The 26,684-nt window shown below is 43.6% G+C and overlaps 1 protein-coding gene across 2 annotated transcripts; it reads right to left on the bottom strand.

The window, feature by feature from the left end:
- Positions 1–585: 585 nt before the first annotated feature.
- On the bottom strand, positions 586–26,052 carry dspb (desmoplakin b). 2 transcript variants are annotated; one of them, XM_084548319.1, is made up of 24 exons: positions 25,605–26,052; positions 23,744–23,837; positions 22,851–22,972; positions 22,599–22,749; positions 20,524–20,649; positions 20,076–20,135; positions 19,822–19,989; positions 19,414–19,518; positions 19,232–19,327; positions 17,913–18,038; positions 17,475–17,627; positions 17,199–17,353; positions 16,973–17,099; positions 14,815–15,001; positions 14,301–14,686; positions 14,040–14,218; positions 13,085–13,223; positions 12,548–12,741; positions 11,502–11,664; positions 11,311–11,394; positions 11,120–11,227; positions 10,872–10,970; positions 9,955–10,452; positions 586–7,557 (listed from the first exon to the last, which is right to left on the bottom strand). In XM_084548319.1, the coding sequence occupies exons 1-24, from the start codon at positions 25,958–25,960 to the stop codon at positions 1,120–1,122; spliced, it is 10,314 nt and encodes a 3,437-aa protein (XP_084404445.1). In that variant the 5' UTR covers positions 25,961–26,052; the 3' UTR covers positions 586–1,119. The 2 variants fall into 2 exon arrangements, with proteins under 2 accessions (XP_084404445.1, XP_084404444.1); XM_084548318.1 differs by having other exon boundaries at positions 8,626–10,452.
- Positions 26,053–26,684: the final 632 nt, after the last annotated feature.

Consider the following 26,684-nt stretch of genomic DNA (forward strand, 5'->3'; position numbering starts at 1 on the left):
ACTGAAGCGTGAACGACCGCTTACGAATAGCAAAATGCTTTTATTATGAAGAGTAGTTAGCATGTTTTTTCCGGTGCCAGTTTGCAAAACATAATAATAATAATAATAAAATATTTTAAAACAGACTATTTATAGATAATAACAAATAAGATAGGAGATAAGATTTAAAATTATGAAAAATTCAGGAGGATGACCAACAGTGTGTCTTTAAATTGTCTATATATATTTTATAAATTTGTCTTTTTTTTGTCTTCGAGAGTTTCATTTAATATACACAAGATTTCGAGAGTTTCATTTAATAAATGCATTGTGCAATTAACACTTATTGTTGAGATTTTAATTATGGAATACTGTTTTTGTCTATTTAAGTAATAATAGTAATAATAATAAAGTAGGCCTACTTAATCCTTACTGGTTTATACTTCTTTACCGTAATTATTGGCTTGCAAAGCCTAAATGCACGTGTCTCAGTCATAGACAGACATTACTTTACTCTAGAAATGCATAGGCCAGTGTGCATTTATGTATATATTTAAATTACAGCAACAGACTTAGCAAAAAGAAATTAACAAGACGAGACATGAATCAACATGAGCAAAAAGTCACTCAGGTTTTATTTAGTTAGTGAAAAAGTGTTACACTGCAGAAAGCACTAAACAGCAAGAAACTAATGGTTGACAAATGATTAAAACTCCTTTTTTAATGATAAAAAACAAAACAAAAAAAACAGCGGTTAAGCAAATATATGTCACCCAACTCTGCTCCCAACCAGACAATATCATCAGGTTTGCAATGAAAAGCATAAAGAAATTAGATTTTACAAAGTTTTTGCTAAGAAAAAAATATGGCATATCATTTCCAACCCTATTTAGGGGACACCAACAGTTATAGTATATACTTTATTTTCAATCAAAATACTTTAAGATGGCTGCCATTAATACTTAGGTCCGTTTAAAAATAAGTCTATGTAATGTTCCAATGATATATTGAACTAAAGCATATTTTTAAGCACAGCATCACCAAAGCATCAAGCTAAAACTATGAAACATTTTGAAAATACTTTAATTTTCTACGTGCACACACACACCTATTATATTTTAACCCTTTCTTTTTCTTGATTTATTTAGTGGAGGAGTAGGAGGTGAAGCTACTATGACTGAAGAGACTAGAAGTTGGGGATGTAAAGGAGCCAAGGTCCAAACTTCCCCTGCGAGAGCCTCGTCGTGAGCCACTCCTGGAGCCCGTGGTGGATCCTGGGGCAGAGGAGACATTGTACGGACTGCTGATTCCTCTGGAAGACATAGATGAGGCCTGCAGCATTTTCACCCCAGTGCCTTCCTCCGCCAGGGAGTTATCCAGAGCGTCTTTGTATGAGATTTTAAGTTTGCTTTTGGGGCATGTTAGGTTCTTTGTGTGGTCTTTGATGTTTTGGAGCTTCTGGGCTGTTCTTCCATCCAGCCAGCCCATTTTTAAAGCATCTTCTATGGTTCTTCTACAGCCCCGTCCTGGGTCATAAAGTCCCCCTGTTACAACCTGGAACTCCATGAATCTCTGACCTGCCTCATATGGTAGCCACATCTCCTTCATGGCCTCTGAAACTGACATCTTCCTTTTGGTCTTTACATCTTCAAAACCAATATAGGCTTTCTGGGCAGGCTTAAGCTTAGGGGCCATGTCATCATTTATTATGCCCATGCGGGAAGCCTCTTGGATGCTGAGCCTTTGGCCATTTGTGGGATTGACAATTCCTCCAGTGCAGGCTTGGGCCTCAAGCAGTCTCTGAGCAGTGATGGTGTCCACAAGACCACGATCTAAAGCCTCTGTGATGGATATCTTTTCCAAAGTGTCTGTGTCAAAAATGGCACCCACGGGCTCCTGTTCACCCACTGTGTCAATGGGAGAATCTAGAGCAATGGATATGCTGGCTATATGCTTACAGGAGTCGGCAGAGTCTTGAGCAACACTGCTGACTGTGGTGCTTCGCTGTGAGACAGTGGTAGTTCTTGTTGTGGTCATCTTGCTGAGAGTAGGTGATAAGGATCTTGACACAGCTGATGATGATGATGATGATGAGGACGATTTCAATTTTGCTGGGACTGAGGTTTCTGATGTTCTTGAAGTTGATTTTGCTGAAGACGCATCCAAAGATGTTGCTGTTCTCGAAGCTGATGTTAATGGAACTGAGGTTTCTGATGTTCTTAAAGTTGATGTCCCTGAAGATGCATCCAAAGACGTTGCTGTTCTCGAAGTTGATGTTGTCACTGATGATATGCCCAAGTTGGCTGATGGTCCTGAAGTTGCTGATGATAATGATGATGATGACGACGATAGTAGTGTTGATCCATGTTTGGCTTTGCTGGAGATGATATCAGCAAACTGAGTAAGCGTGATGATTCTTGACTTATACTGCTGGAAAACTGATTCATCAATTACCCGCTTTGCAAGCAACTCATTAATGTCATACTGTCGGCCAGTTTTCCTGTCAATGATAAACAACCCCACGGAACCATCCGGAGCAGTGATAGTGATCTCTTCCCACTCACATTCCTGCTCGGCCAACTCCAGGAAGGTATCATAGTCAATGTACCCTTTGTCATACGCTTCACGTATTGTCATCTCTTTATTAGTCTCTGGGTCCACAATTACTACTCTCCTCTTCCTGAGAGTGTTCTTTTGGGTTGACTCTTGTTTTTTCTTGTCCACGATTGGCAAAAGGATGAGGCCGGTCTTCTTGTCTGTGATGCAGCGTTTCTTAAGGTCCAAATAGGTTAAGTTTTCCTGTGTGTTAGGGTCAAAGAAACCTTTAGTATCATCATCCTCATCAGTCAGGATCTTGTTCATTTTCTCATCAAAGTAGCCTTTCTTGTAGGCTACTTCCACATCAATGCGATGGCTGTGTTCAGGATCTATGATACCACCACTGGCAATCTGGGCCTCAAGCAGACGTATACCATGACCTCTCTCCACTAAACCTCTTTCTATGGCCTCAAAGAGGGAGATAATCTTGTCTGTACCAGGTACTCTGTAACCAGTCACAGCCTTTTCTGCTGCGAGCAGTTTGTCCTTAAACTCTGGCCCAAACAGCCCTCTACTGTAGGCATCACTGACAGTCAGATAGAGGTTATTGACAGGATCAACGATGAAACCTGAGGCAGCCTGGGCCTCAAGCAGCTCCAGAGTGGTCCCAGATCGCAACACCCCATCTTTCATGGCCTGATAGATTGGCAAAACCTTATCGGTGGCCTCATCATAAACTCCTGCTATGCAAGCGGAACCTCTCAAGTAAGAGTGCAGGCGGTCTTCAATGTCTTTGCTGGTCAGTCTACCTGTGCTGAGCTGGTCCATATCAGATCGTTTCAGCAGGTTTGCATCCACCAGATCTGTGACTGACACCTCGCTCCTAAGCCCCTGGACGGTCAATGGCTTCTTCGGTTCAGGGAGAAGTAAAAGACCTGTGCTTGGATCAGTTTTACATTTCATCTTCAGGGATACATATGTAGTTGCTTGTTGGGTGTCTGGGTCAAGATAACACTCAGGACACTGATTCAAGGCCTGGCATAGTTCTTGATCTATGAGATCTCGATTCATAGCAGTGTCCCTGGGTAGGAATACACTGAGTCCTGGGTCCAAAATCCCCCCTACGGCCTCTTGGGCCTGGAGTACACATAGTGCTGTGTCCTTGTCAATTAATCCCTTCTTCATGGCTTGACCTGCTGACACGAGCTTGTCAGTATTTGGGTCTCTATAACCAATAGCCGCAGCCTCAGCAGCAAACAGCTTTGATTCATCCTCCTTATCCACTACTCCTTTGGCACATGCTTCTTTTACTGTCAGTTTCTGATTAGTTCTGGGGTCGATGATGTGGCCTGTGACTGCCTGGGCTACCAATAGCTTGGTGGCACACTCAGTTGACACAATTTTCTGTTTCTTTGCCTCTGTAAAGGACATTTTTCTTAAAGGCCCAGCTGCAACACCAGCAATTGGCCCAGTACCCTTCAGAAAGACTTTTTTATCCACAGATACCTCTGGGACAGTTTTCTTACCCTTTACTAGTTGGCCAAATGTTGACTGGTCCAGGACCCCACAATCAAGCAACTGTTGTGCTGTAACTGTCTTACGTACACCATCAAAGATCAATTTGGACGGGTCAATCCTCTCAGACACTGGCAAAATATGTTGGCCTGTGTGAGGCTCTGTTTTGCATCTTTTCTTCAAAGCTCCATAGCTTGCATCACGCTCAGTTTCTGGGTCAAGGTAACATTCAGGACTCTGGCTTAGAATACGACGGAGGTCTTCATCTAACAGGCTGCGCTTTATAGCGGTGTCTTTAGGCAGGAACACACTAAGATTAGGATCTAGAATTCCTCCTACTGACTCCTGGGCCTGGAGCAAACGCAGTCCAGTCTTTTTGTCAATTAATCCCTTCTTTATTGCCTCAAACACTGACAGAGACTTGGTTGAACTAGGATCATTGTAGCCCACAGCAGCAGCTTCTGCTGCCAATAATCTGTCTCGATCACTAATATCCACCACTCCTTTGGCACATGCTTCCTGTACTGTTAGCTTCTGATCATTTTTAGGGTCAATGATGTGACCAGTGGCTGCCTGGGCTTCCAGTAGCAAATCGGCACTATCTTCAGGCAACAACTTCTGTTTCTTGGCTTCTGACAAAGACATTTTTCCCTGACGTCCTGCTACAACCCCAGCAATGGGCCCAGTGCCTTTCAAACATGCCTTCTTTTCCATGGAAACCACTGGGACAGTTTTCTCCCCTTTCACGAGTTGGTCAAATGTTGGCTTGTCAAGGACACCACATTCAAACAACTGCTGTGCTGAGACCGGTTTACGGACACCATCAAACATCAGTTTGGAAGGGTCTTTTCTCTCAGTGATTGGTAGAAGAATCAGGCCAGTGTGAGACTCTGTTTTGCATCTTTTCTTTAAATCCCCATAGCTGGCATCACGCTCAGTATCTGGATCAAGATAACACTTGGGACCCTGATTTAGTACACGACATATGTCTTCATCCAGGAGGTTGCGCTTTATAGCTGTGTCTCTAGGAAGGAACACACTGAGGTTGGGATCCAGAATACCTCCAGCAGATTCCTGGGCTTGCAGAAGACGTAGTCCAGTCTTTTTGTCAACTAATCCCTTCTTCATTGCCCCAAACACCGACAGAGGCTTGGTTGTGCTAGGATCCTTAAAGCCCACAGCAGCAGCTTCTGCTGCTAAGAGTTTACCTTTGTCCTTATTGTCCACTACTCCCTCAGCACATGCTTCCTCTACTGTCAGCTTCTGGTTGGATTTGGGGTCGATGATGTGACCTGTGGCAGCCTGGGCTTCCAGCAGCAAATCTGCACTATCTGGGGGCATGAGCATCTGTTTCTTCGCCTCTGATAGAGACATTTTCCCTAAAGGTCCAGCTGCAACACCAGCAATTGATCCTGTACCCTTAAGAAAGACCTTTTTATCCACAGACACTTCTGGGACAGTTTTTTCACCCTTTATTAGTTGGTTGAATGTTGGTTTGTCCAGGACCCCACAATCAAGCAGTTGCTTTGCTGTTACTTGCTTACGTACACCATCAAAAATCAATTTGGAAGGATCTTGCTTCTCAGTGATTGGCAAAAGTAGCAGACCTGAATGAGGTTCAATTTTGCATCTTTTCTTCAAAGCTCCATAGCTTGCATCACGCTCAGTTTCTGGGTCAAGGTAACATTCAGGACTCTGGCTTAGAACACGACGGAAGTCTTCATCTAACAGGTTGCGCTTTATAGCCGTGTCTTTAGGCAGGAACACACTAAGATTAGGATCTAGAATTCCTCCTACTGACTCTTGGGCCTGGAGCAGACGTACCCCAATTTTCTTGTCAATTAATCCCTTCTTCATGGCCTCAAATACTGAAAGAGGCTTGGCTACATTAGGATCCTTGTAGCCCACAGCAGCAGCCTCTGCTGCCAATAATCTGTCTCTATCGCTAATATCCACCACTCCTTTGGCACATGCTTCCTCTACTGTCAATTTCTGATTGGTTCTTGGGTCAATGATGTGACCAGTGGCAGCCTGGGCTTCCAGCAGCAAATCAGCACTATCTTCTGGCAGTAGCAATTGTTTCTTGGCTTCTGACAAAGACATCTTGCCTCGACTCCCAACTACAACTCCAGCAATGGGCCCAGTCCCCTTCAGACTGACATTTTTGTCTACAGACACCTCTGGGACAGTTTTCTTCCCCTTTTCTAAAGCCTTAAATGTTGGCCTGTCAAGAACACCACAATCAAGGAGCTGCTTGGCTGTGACAGGTTTCCGAACACCATCAAAGACAAGTTTGGAGGGATCTGCCTTTTCGGGGATAGGAAGAAGCAGAAGGCCTGTTTGTGGCTCTACCTTACATCTCCTCTTCATTGCCATGTAGGTTACACCTTCTTCATTTTCTGGATCCAGGTAGAGTGCTGGCCTCTTAGTCAAAGCCTGAGAAATGCTTTCATCAATTAGGCCACGTTCAATGGCTGTATCTTTGGGAAGGAAGACACTGAGCATGGGATCTAGAACGCCTCCCACAGACTCCTGGGCCTGTAACACTCGCAGTGTTGTGTTCTTGTCAATCAGGCCCATCTTCATGGCCTGAAATACTGAAAGAGGTTTGCTTGAGCGTGGGCCACTATATCCAACCACGGCAGCTTCTGCTGCCAGCAGCCGTTCTCTGTCTTCATCATCAACCACACCCTGATCACACGCCTCATCAACAGTCAACTTCTGGTTGGTTCTGGGGTCAATGATGTGGCCTGTAGCAGCTTGAGCATCCAATAGCAAGTCAATGCTATCTGGCGGGAGCAGATTCTCTTTCTTGGCTTCAGTGAATGTTAGCTTGTGAAGGGGTCTAGTAATGGAGCCTGGAGATTTTGGACCTTCGATGAAAACCCCAGCTATTGGGCCTGTGCCTTTCAGATTGACTTTTTTGTCAACAGACACTTCAGGGACAGTCTTATGTCCCTTCACAAGCTGGCTGAATGTTGGTTTGTCCAAAACACCACAATCAAGCAACTGGTTTGCTGTGACTGGCTTACGGACTCCATCAAAAATCAAAGTGGAAGCATCCAAGGTTGGGGGCTCTTTAGCTTTCTTCAGCTCAGTCTCCAGGGTTTGTCTGACAATGGTCACCTCTTGCAGTTCTTTCTGGATAGCTAACAGCCTATTTTTATAGGTCTCCTCCAGCTCCCTGAGTTCCCTCATCAGCCTCTCTATCTCACTTTTCAAAGCATTCTTTTCCCTCTCCAGAATCTCCTTGTCTGAGTCATACTGCCTGATCATGCCCTGTTTACTGTCACATTGATCTTTCCAGTAACTGAAATCCCTCTTCACCCTCTCATTCTCCTCCTGCAGCCGCTGCTTATTGCGAAGCTCAGACTCTTGGGAGAGTTTAATGCGACTGAGTTCCTCCTCTAGTCTGCTGATGTGTTCTTTGTCTTTTTCGGCCATCTTCAGTTTCAGCAGCAGAGTTTCTTTCTCACTTACAATCTCGTTGTACTGGGACTGAATGGATTGCACCATGGCTTTTGTCTGTAGAGAAATAGAGAGAAAAAGCAGAAAATCAAAAGGTTGATAAATTTACAGTGTAGAAGAACAACTACAAAACTACATTTTAAATTACAGTATACAGTCACTGAATCAGTGAAGCAGAAGGTGAATTGAGGAAACTGCACACAAACTTGCTCTTCTAAACATTTCTAGCAGCAGTATACTAAAAGGAGGTGATTTATTTGGGCTCACATTTTAATTTGAAGCGTCAAAAGTGACAACTAGACTGCATTCATGTTAACAAAGGTCAAAATACAAAAGGCAAGTCTGTGTGCATTCTGCATAATTCTCTTCAGAACAGTAAGAAAACTAGAAAATGTCTTACCAGAATGGGAAGTAAAAGCGTATAAAAATTGGTGCTACAGTTGTCAAGCACAATAAAGAGTACAATTAATATCCTAACACGTAAAATCTACCTTCCCATTCCAGTAGACAAAAATCTATATTGACACTACACTGTTTACAGAAAAAGACCAGCAGAACAAACAGAATGAATACTATGCACATTCTGCAGATTTTCAAAATAACCTGATACATAAAATCAATTGACTGGTTCCAAACTGTGGATGTTTCAAGTGTATCAGAGCAATTTCAAAAGTTTGCAAAATGTGACTTGAAGACCAATGGTAAGCTACAACAATGTCGTAACCAATCAGACAGTGTTAGACCACAGGGGCCACTACCAGTAACGTCACTGATGCTGTTGATCATTCTAAACCAAAGAAGTAATGGAAAGAAAATAGCAAGCACACTGCACAACTTTGCACAATATAGACAGGAAGGGGCAGCGGGCTGGGGAGGTCGAGAGGCTGAGAGACATAGCTTACATCTGCATGCAAGTGATTGACATGCAGGTTTATTCAAACACATACAGATGTATGTGCTCAAATTGAAGCGGGGTCTGCAAAGGTCTAGAAAGGATCTACAGGGTTTCCAGAATGCAAGCAAAGGTTCAGCGAAGACAGCGACTGCTACATGAATTTTCCAAGTGAGGACTCTGATTTGGAAAGACGAGAGTAGTCCAGGACTAAGAGCCAAACTTCCATGTACCTCGGAGGCCTGCTTGTATATTTTCTCAGTCTCCAGCTTGAGTTTTTCCCTCTCAGAGGAGAGCTCTGACACCAGGTTGTGGTACTCTTTAACGCTGCGTTCGCTGGACTGCAGCTGCAGCTCCAGTGCAGTAATCTGCGACGAGAGCTCATCATCACGTCCTTGTTTAGATTTCAAGAGCTCCTGTTTATCGAGCCGCGCTGCCCTGAGTTCCTCCTCCAGCCTCAGCCGCTCTTTGGTTTGAGTTTCTGTCATCTCCTTCAGCCTTTGAAGCTCAGCAGAATTCTCGTTCAGTGCCTTACTCTTGTCCTCAATAGTTTTGAAAAGACCTTCATTCCTGAGGTTTGCCTCTTTGACTCGGACCTGCTCCTGGAGTAGTTGTTGCTGAAGGGCTTTCAGCTCCATGCTCAGCTGTGTCACGTGCTCTGCAGAAGTATTGTTTTGCCTCAAGCTTCTCTCTAGCTCCTCCTGCAACCTAAGACGTTCTTCTTCGCCTCTCTTTTCCGATTTGCTGGTTTGTTCTTGGCTTTGGCGTAGTGCAGTGACGGTGCTGGTGTACTCTGTCAAGGTTATAGTTGTCTTTTCCAGCTCTGCTTCCACCTGTCGTCGTCTGGCAACTTCCTCTTGGTTAGATTTCCTCAAATTCTCCACCTGGCTCTCCAGGGCATCTCTTACAGCCTGGAGTTCCTTAATGCGTGCCTGTACCCTGTTCATGTTTTGTTCTACTCTGGATCGCTCTCTGCTCTCTCTCTGCAGATCCATACGCATCTTTTCAAGCTCGTCCTCGCACTCCCTCAGCTGGGTCGCAACAACGGCAGAATTAGTCAACTTCACTTGAAGCTGGCCCAGAGACTGTTCAAGCACACTGTTCCCTTCTTCTGTGGTTATTCTCCGGCGGGTCTCCTCCTCTAGACTGTGTGTGACATACACCAGCTGATCGCTCTTCTCCTGCAGGCTCTTCATGGCCCCAGCCAGCTCTTCTCTATGTTGGTTGTTTTCTTCCTCTCTCTGCCTCATCAGCATCTCTATCTGACTTTCCAGTTCTCTCCTCCTGCGCCCCTCCTCTATGATCACAGCCCGCTGACTTTGAGCTTCCTCCTCTGCCCTCTTCTTTTGCTCCTCCGCCTGGGCGATGGTGATCCTAAGCCTCCTGAGCTCCTCCTCCAGATTCCTCCTCTCTGTCTCCATCCTGTCACACTGCAGCCGGAGCTCAGCTGTATCCTCATCCCTCTGGGCAGACAGCCGCTGTACGTCTGTGCGACTGGCATGGATCTGGGACTCGTAGCTGACCTTTATGTTATTTATTTCCATACTGCATTGGCTCCTTACCTTTGATAACTCGTTCTGTAGATCCTTGATCTTTGCTGCTTCCTCAGCCAGCTGCCGCCGCAGCTGTTCATTCTCGTGCTCCTTATTTGACACAGTCTTCTCAACGTCCACCTTGGCCCAGCTGATTGTCTCCAGCTCGGTCTGCCTCTTCCTCAGCACTGATTCATACTCCTGCTGCTGCTGAGTATAGCGCTCTTCTGCCAGCTTCCTGTTCCTCTTTTCTTCATCCAGCAAGTAGTTGAGGCGTGTCACCTGATCTTTGAGGTCTGCCAGCTCGCTCTGAGTGCTGTCTAGACTGTCCTTGGTGGCATTGCACTGCATCGCCACGTTTTGCTTCACCTCCTGCATCGACAGGAGCTGGTTCGCGGACTGGGACAGCTCCAGCTGGTAACGAGCAACAGCATCTTCCAGTGATTTGTTCTTGGAGTCGCGGTCTTGGATGTCCTCCCTCAGCAGGCGAAGTTCTTCTTCTAACAGATCAATCCGGGTGTTACGCATCTGGAAGCAAAACAGAGAGAGGAGAGAAGTCAGGTAGATTTTATCAGAGTTTTTTTTAGGCTTTCATGGTTGATTTTTTTTGGCCACTTGGGGGCAGCAGCTGCTCTTGGCAAGTGACAAACAATATTTGCTGATTATCACCCTTTCAGAACCAAGTTGATATGGTGTTGCCAACATCTTCTTTTAGCTCCTTTTAGCTCAGTTTTGGTCTCCGCCAACTTCTAAATGTTCCGCTTCACCAGTTGGTGTTTTATTAACTTAAAAACTTAACTTTATCTAACTATATCAGGGACAATATCATAGATAAGATTCACCCAAACCTTTAGTTTGTTCACAGTCCCTGAGCAGGTTGCTGGTAAACGTTCATAAAAAGCAAAAGACACATCACAAAGAAAACATTCAGCGCAGAAGATCAGTACCTTGAGCTCCTCCATGTTTTTGAGCAACTCTCCCAGGTATTTGTAGTAGTCACCGGACAAGGTGAACAGCTCCATGTAGCGAGTCTGCAGCTGTATAGCCTGGGACGAAGACAGATTTGGATATAGTCTCCTGTCACTTCCCTGAACTTAAAGAGTGTAACGTTTCACATACTACTAGGGCACAACATGCTAACGGTCGGTGAGGTATTTTAATGAGAGGCAACTTTTTATTTGTTTTCTTTTATAACCTCCTGATGCAGATCCATTGACGGGGAACTCAGCATTGTCCTCTTGATGGGGACGTTGAGCAAAGTTTCCAAACCAGAGGTGTAGGAGGCAAGGTCTGTTTCATAGTCCTGTAATAAATAAACAATGAAAGCGGGAGATTTACATTTTTTATGTGTGTGAAATGTATATTTTTTATATATACAATACTTACTTTGATAGCGTTCACACAGGTCTCATTGTCTTTCAGCACACTCTCTACTGTCTCCCTCCTCGCCTTGATTTCTGCGTTCAGAGCCTTGAAAATAAAACAACAGAATAATAAACATGTCAGGTGTCTAAGGTGTTAACAGACCCTCAACACAGTAAACAAGATCAACGATAACGCAGGATTAAGCAGGAGACCTTCTGCTTGTTGATGTGGTCTTTCAGGGCTTGGACGCTGTCTATCTTGGTGGCCTGCAGGGCGTCTTGTTTTTTCCGTGTGACATCAATCCAATCAATGAGAGTGGTGCTGGTTTGCTTGTAGTGCTGCAGCTGAGGCAGATACAACTGCAGGTCCTGGAGTCTGGGCAAGAAAAGGCAAGAATTTAATTTAAATGGAAACTGCAACTCAGAGAGAGTTTCACACAAAGCTCCATGTCAGTGCAGGCTTGTGAAAAAGACTTCACCTGTGCTTTACAAAATTGCACAATAAATCGCGTTGACATGGAGCGAATGATTAAAAGGCTGATCACAAGGCAGACACCCTTCCTGCCTTCTGATTTATACCCACCTCCAGTTAAGACACTTGAAGAAAGTTATCGTGTTATCGCCAGTTTGTCTACAATATCTGTACTAATATATTTCAGTTTCAACTTCAAAATATTCTATTATCGGAAACAAGTAGACTTTGATACTCACATAATACAGCATATACATTTTTGCAAAATGCACGAATGCACAAAACACTTTATAAATTATTTGTATGTTGTACTGTGTGTGCTGTTTTTGTGTTTCGTTGTGTCTTCTGACTGCGATTGTGTCTATTTCTTTAGCTACTTTATGGACTTTTAAATTGCCCCTTGGGGACAAATAAATTGATCTGAATTTATCTGAACTGAATGCATGCAGATAAATAGTGTAAATAGTTAACATTCAGGGACAAGATTTTGGTCCTGGAAGCTTTTTGGTTTTCGTTTGTAGTCTGAAAAGCATTGACCAATTACATTTGAGCAGGACTGGTTGAGTAAACGTCCAAATGAAAGCAAAAAAAGCTAAGTACCGTGACATATCCCGTCAGCAACCAAGCTAAAATGTGGCGTTCTGCTTTCCAGATATCCACTATCTACACCAGAAACCTCCACATTTTGGCCACTGCCCCCAAAGACCAAGTCATCAAATTATAGCTAATCATTACGAGACACAGACTTTATTCGTTGGTGTAAAGTGAATATTAAAATTATACACACCTGGTGTCAATCTGTCCCAGAATTCGTCTCCAGCGGTCTGACAGCAAGCCCACCTGCTCTGTGAATTTTGACAGTATCATGTCACACCTGTGGAAGGCGTCGCCCACCTGGCTGTTCCAGTGGTACGCCTTGCCCAGCTCTGTCTCCATAGAGTCCAGGATGTCTTTCTTCTGGATCAACTCTGCTTTAATGCGCTACACATCAACGACACACAGGGAACGCCCGTCACAAGTGGCAGTGGATAGCAACTCAGTGTATATAGTACAGCTCGTAGTACATATGTATGGCACAACTAAAGCTGGCCTTCTCACACCAGTTGTTCTAATTCAACCTGATGCACGACCACTGAGCCATGTACTAACATGCACTGGTATTCAGACCCAGCTGCAGCTTGTCGGACATGCAGCTGACTGAACAGAGGTTAGTTTTCACAACAGATTCTTTGCAGTAATCGCCTACAGTCCTAAATGTGAAGCGATATCTCGTCGGAGATGGAAATAATAACAAATTCAAAGGATATGCAATATTTTAGAATACCTGCAGGGTCGATATATATTCCTCGACTTCACTGGGAGTCAGAGACGTGGTCTCTTTCTCCGTCAGTCTCGCCTCATGAACTTTCACAATGTCCTCAGCTTGTTCCACGCTCTCCAGCATGTCCCTTAGGGCCCGCAGCCTGATAAAGATAAAGGGGTCGATTAGAGGTTAAGGTCAGATAGAAGATAAGATGGAATACATCCGTGCTGTTGTCAGTGACGAGTAGTTTTAGCTCAGTTTTAGGTAGAACTGTGTGACATAACATTTTCTGATTTGAAAAAATTTGCCGGAAAAGAACATTTTGATCTTTAAAATGGAGGTGTCTTGGCCACAACATTTAGACCTTGCAGCTTGTTCAGCTTGTGATTGATTGATTACACAGATTTAAATGTATTTGGATTCTTCTGCTAATCCTAAATTAAGTGTTTTGCCAGAGTTTTCCAATCAATCCCTAAAAATGTTGGTCAAGGTGTCCCCCAAGGTTCAATGTTGGGTCCCCCTGCTTTTTTGTTTTATACTGACGATACCACCTTGGAAGTCAGCAGATTCTCTCATTAAATAATGGCATCTCCAGCGTAAAGATGGCCAGAATGGACCCTGTTTCTCAAATAAACAAAGAAATATACAATACACTGTATTACCTACTGTGGATTACTGAGATATTCTGCATAAGATATTGACGCTACTTGTGGATCTTTTGATATTTATTATTCTTAGTCAAATTCAAAGCTACAAATGACTGTAATTTATTAGACGTAACCTACGTATTAGTAGTTTAAATGAACAACATACACAGACTTATGACAAATATATGTTCGCATAACAGATTATTTACTCTGAGAAATGTTTTGATATTTTAAGAACATTTAAGAACATTTTTCAAGTATGAAGTAGGTCATTTAGTCCTTGCTAAGAAGATCTTTATCTTTATATCAGTGATTTTGTGTTTTTGTACCGCTGTACGAATGCTGACGAGCTGCTCTCCAGACTTCCCAGTCTCTGGTTGATCACATTGATCTCGCTGCGGAGGAACTGAGCCTTGTCCGAATCGGTCATGCCTTCCAGCTCCTTCAAAATACGCTCCCTCAAACGCATGTACTCGTCGCGCATCAAGTCGACATCGTGCTGCACCGTCTGGAAGAAACAAAAACAGTTAGTGCAAAGAACACAGGGCCGTGTTTTCACGCTACGCGCTTGTGGTTTTTTTTGCGTTCACCTCTAACTCAGTGATCTTGAAGCCACAGTCTCGCACCCCATCGCTTCCGATGCAGATATGAACGTGCTGGATCAGCGTGCCCTCGGCGGCTTCCAGCCTCAGTCTGAGCGCGTGCAGCTCTGTCAAGGTATGAGACGAGGAGGACACCTTCCTCTTCACCTGCTCCGACTTGGTCACTTTCACTACTTCCTTCTTGGACACATGCTCTTTAGATACCACCTCTTTCTTTGCCTCCGCTTTCCTTTCCGCCTGCTTTTTAACCTCCACTCTCCGTCTTTCTTCTTCTGCTGCGGCTTGTTGCTGCTGCTGCTGCTGCTGCTGCTGAATTACAATCACACGCTGCTGCTGCTGCTGCTGCTGCTGCTGCCATTGCTCCTGCTGTGCAACTGCAGAGAAACAGAAACAGTGGCGTGAACAAGCGAGTACAAAGTAAAGAGAGAAAGTAGTAGATGTTACTATTGAAGTGTTACTGTTACAGCTGTATTTATAGGTGACAGTTACTACATATACTGACTGAAAACAGGCAGCTGCACCACCAGCTGGTCGTAGTGGGCCTGGGCTCCAGTAAACTGGGTCTCAATGCTCCTCTTGTCGTCATCAGCAAACATCTGGGAGCCGTGGCTGGTCTGTTTGAACTCCTCGTAGTGAGTCTGCATGTCCTTGATGATTTGACGGTACTCCTCAGGACGCATCTTGGCCAGCTAACGGGACACATACAAACATACGTCAGAACCAGTAAAACGAGAACGTAAGTGAAGGTTAGGTAAGTGCACATCTTTGTCAATAGTGTGATGATCTGAGCTGCTTCTCTAGAATCAGGCGGCGATGCCAGAGAAACAGCTGATCGTTTTTTAGTTAGGATTGAGCTTTATGCCGATCACCAGTACTGATCAATCTCAGCTGCATCCACCCCTTGGCTTTAGCATGTGGTCATTGTATTGTATATATTGTGTTATCTGTAAAAATACACCTACAGAGCATCATAATATTTTACCTCAACTTGTGCATTATTATCTAACCTGAGCCGTGTTACCTCGATATTACTATTACTACTATTGTGTATGCATAAGCTGCGTGTGCACGTGTATACGCTACATGTGTATTTCCTTCTGAATTTCATTGTATGTACTCTAAAATGACAATAAAAGGAATATTAACCTTAAAAAAATATTCCCTGCTGATTAGAAAGTCACTGATTTGCCTTTTAAACTTAATTAAAGGAATCAGTTTAGGGTTTGCAGTTTGTTCCACTGTCGTCTCACAGCGAGAAGGGTCTGGGTTTGAACCTGGCGGCCAGCAGTGGAGTTTGAATGTTCTCACTGGGCGTGTTTGTGGTTCGCTCCAAATTAGTCCAAATTGCGTGTTAGATTATGTGGTGATTCTAAATTGTCCGTAGGTGCATGTGAGTGTAAATGATTGCTTGTCTTTCTGTGTCAGCCCTGTGAGACGTCTTGTCAAATAACATCCGGAATAGGCTCCAGCCCCCAGTGCTACCTTCTACCTTCAACAGTATAAGCGGTGGCAGATAGTGGATGGATGGATGCTTTCATGCTAGTATATAAACTGCATCCTGCAGCTGTTAAAAAAAAAAAACTGGAAACACAAGGAAAGAGCTGACAATCACTAATACCCAGAGGTGGGAAGTACAAATACTTTGTTACCGTACTTAAGTAGATTTTTCAGGTATCTGTACTTTACTTGAGTATTTCATTTTTACTTTTACTCCCTATATTTGTACACAAATATCTGTACTTTCTACTCCTTACGTTGGAAAAACAGGCTTGTTTTGATCGTATATAGCTAACGCTAGCTAGCTCTCGGTTTAAACAACAACAACCCAATAGCCCTCAATTTATTATTAAAAATTATCCAGATGCTCTGGTCAGTTTAGTCTAGATTATCCAATGCAATTATCCATGGATGTATTGTTTCATGAATGACAAAATCGTTTACTTGAGTAAAGGAGTTGAATCAGTACTTTTACCAGAGTATGTTTTTACACAAGTATCCGTACTTTTACTTAAGTACAGAATGTGAATACTTTTGCCACCTCTGCTAATACCACACTTAATCATATTGGTTTGCGGTCTTTATGCTAAGCTAAGCTATGTGGCCGATGCCTTCAGGTCATATTTATTCCGTAGATATTCTCGTCTGACTCTAGGCAAAAAAAGGAAAAAGAATTTCAATATAAATGACTGTTTTTGGGCAGCACAGTGGCGTGGTGGTTAACACTGATGCCTCACAGCCAGAAGGTTCTGGATTTGAATCCATCGGCCGACCAGTGTGGGGTTTGCATGTTCTCCCTGTGTCTGCGTGGGTTCTCTCCAGGTTCTCCAGCTTCCTCCCACCGTCCAAAGACATGCTGGTTAGGTTCACTGGTGATTCTAAATTGGCCGTAGGTGTGAGTGTGAATGGTTGTCTGTCTCTCTGTGTTAGCCCTGAGATAGACTGGAGCTCAATGGCAGCTGGGATAGGCCCCAGTGACCCTCCAGAGGACAAGCGGTTACAGAAGATGAATGAATGAATGTCTGGTTTTGGTCTAGTTCACAAAAATCGCAACATTCGTCTTCAACAACAGGAGCTTTTTACGTTAAATTAATATCTAAGTTTCATTTTCTGCTCTTTTCTTCGAGGGTTCATATGCTGCATGAGGCTTATCCATCCCTTACCATGGAGATGGTGAGCGAACTGATATGCCTGATATCCAGGAGACAGTACTGCCAGGCGATCAGGCTCTTAATGTTGATGTAGAGCTGATTCAAGATGGACAGGATGGACTCGTAGTACAGCTCGACCCTTTGAATAAGACAGAGATTAAATACAAACATTTGCTTACGGTGAAAGAAAAAAAAAGACAAAGTTATAAAACCATCAATAAGTGTTTGTGTTTCCTACTTGTTGGCGAGGCTGATGCTGAGCGGGTTAGGAGGGGGTATGATCAGGCACACAGAGGGCACCAACATGTCCAGTCCACCCGGGCCGATCACGTGCCACTTACTCCGCTGACCGTTGTCCTTGAGGATGGCTTCATTGTCCTTACAGATCACCTTCTGTGCAGCGCAGCGGAAAAATGTATGTTATTACCAAACGAGTTAGGATCAACAGGAGACTGTAACGTCCCCGCAGAGTGATTCACATTTAAATAAACACAGTGTCTGACTGTGATTCGACCTGGTCTTGTTTGAAGTCACACAGAGCCTTGACGATGACGCCGGTGCCGCTCTTGTCTTCGGGGTATCTGGGTTTCAGTCTCACGATGCTCTTTGACTTGCTGACCAGGTGCTTCACCTGCCGCTTGTGGTCTTTGAACTTCTCCCTTTCGTTCTGAGGATAAAAAAGTTTAATAGATTTTAAAAACATGTATTTTTGACACAATTTTTCCAGTATAACTGTCTCTTAGTAAAGGAACAGAGCTCAGTCATGCTGAATGAGCTCCTAAAACAATCCTTGTGCAAACTTTATCTTGGTGATTAAGATGTGACATTGTCCAGCCGCGGCTGTGAGCTTATTCTAAGTATAAAAGTGTGATAATAACCAGTTATGTAAAGAAATATACAACCCAGAACTGGCAAGAGACAACAGATGTGTCGTCTAATCTAGCTTTCATACCTCCAGGGCCTTGAGGAGATCCAGCAGGTCCTCCAGAGGAGACTCCTTGTCACAGACGAACGTCTTACGGACCACCTCATGGTCCTTTTGCAGAGCGCTGTACGTCTCATTGGCTTCCTTAAAGAACTAGTTTTAAAAAAAGAAAAACCCACACATTTACACTTTTAGACTGGTTTCAAGAAACAGAAAAAGTTGATGAGGTATTTGGCAAAACACCTGAAATGAAACTACCTCTGCTAAAATGTGTGTAAATAAGATTTCTGGCGCTGTTCTTGGTCGTCTAAGTTTAGCTCGGTGGTTCCTGTCTTCCTGCCGACTTTAACTAGAGACACTTCAGTCACATCCAGTCTCTTATTTGTTTAATGTTCTTCTAGATAGAATTTGGGGAACTGCAGTCACTGGCGACAAAGTAAATGTGGGTGTCATCTGCATAATTGTGATGTTTCATGTCATACAGAGGTGATTTTTGCCTTTGGTAAATGCTCTTGTATTTATTTCGCACTTTTCTACCTATTAGTAGTCAAAGCACTTGCATCCCGTTGCATCTCAGGATTGGACCGCTAACCCTCTGAACCTGCTCAACCCCCAGACCCACAGCAACACCACGTCGAATGACCAGCAAAGACAAAACAGTTCCTTTCCTGAACACGCCACTCAGCATCAAAGGCAGAAATATAGCTGTAATCTTGCATAAATCCATTTTCTTTCATTATATATAATATTAACCTATAATATTAAAAAGCAGAGCTATTTATTGGTTAGTGAGGCTGCTGTTCAGACAACAGAATAATTGAATCATCAGAGAGATGAGAGGTGTCAGGATCTGTCTTCCGCGCAGCGTGACGTGACAGTGAATGATTAATAACGTCGTATGAGAAGAACCTTTGTGTTTCTGTTGGGAATCCTGCGCCGGATCAGTCACGTCCAAACCAGGATTTGAAGAAGAAAAAAGCATATTGGCTATGGGAATATGTAACCCAACCAGTAAACCAGAAAGGTGACTCAGTTTGTTAGCAATGTACTCACAAACATGACACGTGTTTAGAGTTACACACAGAACAGAGAGTCATTTAATCCATCACCGACAGAACCACAGCTCTGCCTCTGTCTGCTCCAGAAAATCATCCTCACCACCTGGGGAGGGTGTTTGTGATGAAACTAAATACTGAGCAGCTTCATCAATTACAAGGAGACCGCCTACAAGGAGGTCCTGGAGCTACTGTCAGCGGGTTTATTCATTTCACAATAAATTATTCACTTCGTCGTTTAGTTTTTTTGGCCACTTCAGGGACGGACCTGTACCTGTACACCTAAGTTACCTGGCTGTAAGCTGCGTTCTCCTTAAGATGAACATCGATGCATTTTGTAATTTGAAGAAGCCAACTCCACTGAGTCTGCAGCGTGTCCCTGTAGGCCTGGAAAATAAAAAGCACAACATTCTGTTCATACCTGCACACTCAGAAACTCTGCACATAAACACTCGTCTCTCGTCTGTCCCCACCTCAATCTTGTCCGAGGCCGGGTGGTTGTTCTTCAGGAGAGTGTCCACTTTGGCTTTCAGTTTATTCAGGTCTTTCTCTTTCATCTCCAGGGCGCTCATCAGTTTCTGTTATGTAAGAAGAGGTTCAGTGTTCACACAGAAAAACATCCGGAGGCAGAAAGAGGGAAGAAGCTCTGCGGCTTTCGCTCTGAGCGGACGACTGACAGTAGCAGCCAAAATCTAATCTGTCACAGATGACTGCTCCCTGACGAGATGCAGATTAACTTCATAAAAGACAATTAGCTCCACTTAGGCTCGCGGGATTGCCAAGAATGCTAATCAACAAGAATGAAGCTGTTAACATTTGAAATTAAAACAAGCTTTTCTGTCGAATGAAGTCAATTCCCAGGTGCGGTGCGCCTTACTGACCGAGTAGCTCTCCTGCTTCTTGGGGATGTACTGGTCGATGTTCTTGTCTCCCCAGTCAAACACCAGCTCCTCTTCCTCCCTGTCGTTCACCCACATGATCCCTTTGGAGATTTCCTGAAGGACCTGCTGGAGCTCTCGCAGCTGCTCGCTGCGACCGTGCGACATTTGCTGACAGGGAAGAGGAGAGTGACTTTAAAAACAAGGCCAGGAAACACACGACGCGGCCAGCGGCGAGCGTTAAAGTTTCTGCTCACCTGCAGGCTGTCCCACTCCCGATCCAAAGCGTGAAGGTTTCCTTTGTCTGATTTCATGCGCTAAGAGACGAGAATGAAACGATCAGCAAAGCTTTATTTAGATTTTAGATTTAAAATATCTAAATTAAATTCATAAAATAATGTTTCAGTGCTCGATTGTGTTGATATTTTTTTCTGCAGGGATGTCTTGAAGTGTCTCATCCTCATGTGATCCGTGATTATCTGATTTACTGTTTGAAATCATTTTATTTTATTCAGAGATTTATAGAATTGAGGGTCCATCTTGGTGAGGGGTATAACGTGCACTTACTACTAGGAGTCTAATAAAATAGAATACTAATTAAATTATAACAAATTTAAACCCAGAATAGTTTCATGAGGCTGTGAACTGTTCAATGACAAAGGCATTCATATATATTTTTTAATACTAAGTTGAAAATGAACCCACCAGTTCGTCTCTGGCTCGTTCCACCTCGACGCTCCTCTGGATGGAGCTGTGAAACTTCTGGTGGCTGAGGAGCTGCTGCTCGATGGCCTCAGGATCATCGCCCCAGGGAGACGTCTCAATCAGACGCTAAAATCACAGAAAATCCCACAGCAGAAATTAATCGTGGTGCAGCCGAAACCTTCCGAACAACCTGAAGAGAAGCGTTTATTGTCGCCGGCAGGTGGTGGTAATGCAAGAAGTTCTTCGGAGGATTTATGAGCCACTTTAGGTCAAACATCTCAGGAATTAACCAGGAAAAAGAAAAGATTTAACCACAGACTACGACACTGAACCGGCTTTCATTTTCTATTTCTGTTAAACATTTTAATGCAGCGAACGAAACAACACTCAACAGAGGAATGCTTTCATCTCTAAGCTCTGTCAATGCGGTATCTTCACAGGATTCTGCTTTAACAGCATCTGTCAGCGAGCACTGACACCATTTTTATATATATGACCTCTGTAAGATTTTAAAAGTCATCGTAGAAGTCTGTCTTTCTTTAATGCTCTTAAGAGGCCAACTTCACACTGTCTTTTGTTTGTGATATCCACAAAACATACTGACAGATTCTCTGAAGGCTGCATTTCATGGTTCATTGGGTAATCAGGTCACCGCGGCATCGTTGTGATATCTGAGGCTGAAATTCATACGTCAAACCACAGTCTGTATATAAATATGGACAACACATCCCCACTTCTTTGCAATGGCCAAACTATTTTCCCGGGGATACGGGCGGCACAATCTTGCGAGTTTGGAGCCAGAATGTGCCCAGTACGGTCCGAGAGTGAAACCATCCTTGAGAAAAAATTATTTGATGCGTATTTTAGTGTTTTAGTTCGACCCAAGTCCCATCCACTAACATGGAGGGGGTGGAGCTTATGACCTATACCGCAGCCAGCCACCAGGGGGAGCTCTGCTTGCTTTGGCTTTTGAGGACCAGCTCCACCGTCCTTGTTTATACAGTCTATGCGTCAAACACTTTGGAACGAAAGGAACAAATGTTGACAAAATATAAGCCTTTGCGTTTTTTGATGAGCAAAGATAGTGAAAATCACTATTTGTTTTTTTAAATATGTGGCCTAATTAGAAACTCCCTACGGAGCTTTAACCATGATCAAGATTTTTCCCTTTATTTGAATTTAACTTCAACATCTGCAGACACCTTTTTTTTTTCATGTTTAATGTTTAATCATCAGATCACAAATGCCTCTTTGTTCAGTATTTAATTAAAGTCACACCCTTTCTTATCCTCTCAAAATCTGAAAAAATCCCGAAGGCTTTGCTGTACCGTAAACACGATGTAATATGCAAAACAGCGATGCCTGAGGTAAGACGAGTCGTTTTTGGCAGCACGCAGAAAACAGTTAAATGTATGAGCATCAACTTCATGATGACATTAGTTGGCAGAGATCACAAATCAGTACCGCTGCGCTGCCTGAACCGAGAGTCGGGCGAGGCTGCAAGGGCTTTTAACGTCACAGCTACTTTGTGTTTTTGACCATCTTCATGAATTTTTTTTTGGTTTTGCAACAATTTCCTGCATCGTGCAATTGTCTTGTGAAATTCTTCATCTATTCCGACAACTTAATCCTCTGCACAAACTATTAAAAGACAAAAAGTTAGCTGCATCTTTTTCGGTTTGAAGGTTTAAACTGGAATAAATCTGTGTTTCAACCAAAAGTCCACAGATGTTTTAGTTCCAGGAACACTCCAAGGAACTTTCCAGAGATTTGGCCAATTAATCAGATGACACTGTGTAAATAGACCTAGACTTTCTCACTGCAGGTTGCTGTCTCATCTTTCTGCTAGATGTTTTTCTCTGCGTCCATGTTCCTCTATCATAGATTTTATTCTGTAGCTTCAAGTAATGAATTGATTGCACATTTAACTAAAAGGTAGTTACAGTTAGGTCGAGACCAGAACTCCTCCAAATGTCTTTAATCCTCGTGGAAAGTTCCCACAGTAGAAACGCTGCTATGGGCTCAGGTTAGGCTTGTAGCTGAGTGTGTGTGTGTGTGTGTGTGTCTGTACTTGCCTTCTGCTGAGCAATCCAGGCCATAGCATCATGGAAGCTCCTTCCAGGTTCCTCCCAACCTCCGGAGCTCCCCCTGGTGCTCCTCCTCCTCTGCATGGTGCCGCTGATGGCCATGTGGACGCCCTTCAGCTGGTCACTGTACATCTCTAAGCTACAGATTTAGATGACATAAAAGGCATTTGAATAGTATATTTTTAGCTATAATAAAGGAGAACAAAAAAGGATTTGAAATGAGGACGAATCCTTTCGTACCTTCTGACTACGTTTTCGTTGGGTTGTCCCAGTTGTCTCAGGTCGACTGCACAGTTCTTCAGTCTGTCGATGGATTCTTTAGCCAACATCATGTAATGCTCAGCTTCGCCAGGTGAACTGCCCTGCAAGACATGAACGCAACACTGAGAGGTGTCCAGGAAACGAACTACACATTTAGTTATCCTGCGTATAAACAGACGGATTCTTACATTTTTAAACCTGTGCACCGGTGATTAAAAGTTATTTCTGAGGCATTTTTTTGTCTTTATTATATGGGTCGTAGAGAAGAGAGACGGGACGACTTGAAGCAAAGACTCAAGTCTGCAGCAAGAACCATATTCTCGGTTCAAAACACTATGCAGCACATCCAGTAGAAATGCCAAAAACCTTCGGTATAAGAAGATAATTTCACAACTTTGGAACAACTGGATGAAGTGGCTGTGATATATTTCACAGATGTTACACAACAGGGGTAGCACAGTTGTGAGGAGGGGTCATAGCTGGTGATACAAGTCAACAGGCCAATAAATCACGTCGTTCAAACTGTTTTCTGATGAGCTTCGCAGGAAAAACAAATCATTCACGAGAATTGTTGCTCAACACTAATCCGAGAAGGAGTGGGCTAAAAGTTCACCAGCTCTGACTCTGTAAAGCGGGTCGACGGTTGAAATATCGCTGCAGGGGGTTCAGATGCACCAGAGACCGACAAACTTTCATTACGTGCCTGGTTTCTATTACCCAGCCTGCGATTATAACCGCACAACATTTCATTCATTCTTCCGGCATCTCTCTGCCAGCGGAGGACAAGCAGCAACACTATACCAACAGATTTATATCTGCACTGCTGCAGGAAGAGTCCAACAGGTTCTATCCCAAAGAAAACCATGACTCACAGACTGAATGGAGGCTTCGGCTTTCCTCAGGTACTCGTTGCACTGGCTCTGCAGGATGGCAGCTCTCTGGTTGATGCTGGTGATGTTGGAGGCTCTGCAGGGGGCAGCAAAGCAAACACAGATTATTTCTACTTTCACCTTTCAACAAAATATCACCATTCACACCAGCGGTTCCCGTGTTTACTTTCCCATGTAAGGCTTTAACTGTGAGAACTATTGACCTCTTCTGACGTGTTGTATGGGTCAAAGAGTCATAATGAGATCCACCACAGGCTGAATTTTATTCCTCAGACTGTGTAGTTTGCGTGTATTTACCGTCCAGAAGGTTTGTGGTTTGTGTTTAGAACCTCTAGGTTTACACCACGTGGTTAGGATGAATGTCTTGTCCTTTGTATCAGATGCAGCCATGCACACGTTTCTGGCGGCACTGCAGTTTCCAAGAAAGTTAACAATTTTATAGTTCACAGGTAGTTTTAGACATATTTATAAACCTGTTTCCTGCAAAGACTAATGCAGTCACTGATGCTAATAACTGGATAAAGGGCTGTGTACTTCCTAAATTAATCAGACAAATGGGTTTCAATGCAGTGACCTTATTAGTGTGGACAGGGAGGTCTTTGAAACTGTTTTTATTTTTATGTCTTAACATTTAAAATGCATGCACTTCATTCTGGATCGGCTCTACATTCATTTGCATTTATTTATTTTGCATGACAACGCACGGTTACGCATTATAATTATTTTTATTGTTAAATATTTGCAAAGTAAAAGAGTTCTCATATTGAGCTGCCATGCAGATAATGATTTTATTATTTTACAGTCAATAAAAGGTTAAGACAAATTTTATGATGTTATTATTTGCATATATAAAGAAGATATTCATATCAAAGTCAATAAAAACCTTCCTATCCTGCAACATTTGTTCATTTTAATTTTTCTCGTTTTTCAAAATAATCTCATGGCTCACAGACCACATTATATTCTTGACTCTTTCCAGCTTTAACATAACTCATCGTAGAGGAACAACACAGTCTCAGTGTGATCGTGTCCCTGCTCGTTTCCAAAGCACCACAGCGAACACATTTCCTCTGCGTGTGATCGTGTGAAAGGTCTGAAGCTGACACGCATGTCTCTGGAATAAAGAGTGAGTGTTGATGCTGCAGCAGAGGGAGCTCGGCAGCTCAGTGTGAGACTATAAATCTGTCCAGGGAGGGAAGCTGCAGCGCAAAGAAGAAGCTGACTTGTAATTAAAAAAATATATATTCAAAACACATGAGCTGTAAGTCATCATCACTGAGACACACATCACAGCACAGCTTTGTTTCATTAACCATGAGTGGGATCAATACTGCACTTTAAGGGTCAGGCAATGTGGTAACTCCTTCAGTAAACAAGTTATAAGGGCACGCCAGCTTGTTTGCTTGCAACTCAGTTGTAAAGAAGCTGCAGCTTTATTTGAATTTGTTTGGAGATCAGAGAGAATCACTGAGTGCAGCATTAAACACTGCTTCAGAACACAGGCAAACAGGTGTAAAGGTCAGGTTAGTCCAGAGATCACAGCTGTGGAGTTTGAAGAACAAAATGTTTTGTTTGTAATAATAATCCCTGCAAAACACCATGTATTTGCTTGGTAAATGAAGCCTTAGCAGGACGTGCAGAGCTGAAATGGACACCGGGATAAAACAAGCTGTCGTGTTTAATATTTAATGGCCAACAGCTCTTTAGACTGACATGCATGCTCTTTGCAGAGAGTACAGCAAAACTGCGCAACAGGTCTTTGCAGCGCGTGCAACAAAGTGCGTAAAAAGCGGCAAAAGTAAATTAAAAACTCAGAGAATCCAAACTTAAAATGAATTCATACCCCATTCTCATCGTTCCGCCTCCCACTGCGCTCATGGTGCCGCCTCCCATTCCGCTCATCATTCCGCCTCCCATTCCGCTCATCGTGCCGCCTCCCATTCCGCTCATCGTGCCGCTCCTCATGCCGCCTCCCATTCCGCCTCCCGTTCCGCTTCCCATGCCGCTCATCATGCCGCCCCCTATTGTATCGGACCTCGAAAAAGTGTAGGTTTTGTATCCGTCCGTGAACACCTCGAACCCATTACCGCCTCCTTGCGCGATGTCGCTCCGCGCGTAATTGTAGTTCCTTCCGCCAACCAGGTCGCCTTTGGAGCCGGCCCGGTGGCCCATGTTCAGCGACTGGTGTGACCCGTACATGATCAGAGCAGGAAAGTGCAGCCGCAGAAGCTCTAGAGAGGAAGCCCAGCGGAGAGCCGCTGTCTCCTTCCACCTGTCCGCTCCGGTCTCCCCAGCGCGCACTGCTACCAGAGCGCAGAGGACGTTCGTTTTTTGGAAGCTGGTGACCACACCCCCCTGACTCCTCTCTGCCCAACCTCCGAAGCCAAAAAAAACTTTTTATCTCAGACTCCGCCACTCCCCTCCAAACTCAGCTGGAGGCAACGGTGTGTGTGTGTGTGTGTGTGTGTGTGTGTGTGCGTGTGTGTGTGTGTGTATTTGCTGGTTTAGTTCCGTCTTTCCGGGGACTAATTTGACTTTCAGACTTGTGGGGACATTTTCGGAGAGCTAGGTACATCTGGTAATGTATGCAACTTGAAGACGTTTTGCAAAACTGGAGTTTTGCAAAAAAGTGAGGACATCGTAAAGTGTGGACATGTTTGCATAAAGGATTGGATTTGGATATGGATAGTATGCATATTGTTTAAATACTGAGGCCATTGAAGGAAAGATAGAGGCTATTAGGTTTTTTAAGAATGGACATTTTTAGAGCATTAAAAAAACTGAGAAAAGAAATTAAACTTTACAACTGAAAACACTAAAAAGGTAAACTTCAGTAAACTTACACTAGCTCTGCTTCTGCACTTGCCTGCAGCTAATGGGTGGGACACACAGGAAAAACAAGCTCGACTGCTATTCACAAGTG

This window comes from Chelon labrosus (assembly GCF_963514085.1).
Source record: "Chelon labrosus genome assembly, chromosome: 7".
Taxonomy (NCBI): Eukaryota; Metazoa; Chordata; class Actinopteri; order Mugiliformes; family Mugilidae; genus Chelon; species Chelon labrosus.

What these genes read in the sequence shown, in the direction of transcription:
- dspb (XM_084548318.1), bottom strand. Translation starts at nt 25,960, where the DNA reads ATGTACGGGTCACACCAGTCGCTGAACATGGGCCACCGGGCCGGCTCC. An exon ending in GGTGCAGCTGCCTGTTTTCA is followed by an intron (nt 14,687 to 14,814) that starts GTCAGTATATGT and finishes GTTTCTCTGCAG; the next exon opens with TTGCACAGCAGGAGCAATGG. An exon ending in AATATATATCGACCCTGCAG is followed by an intron (nt 12,742 to 13,084) that starts GTATTCTAAAAT and finishes GTTGATGTGTAG; the next exon opens with CGCATTAAAGCAGAGTTGAT.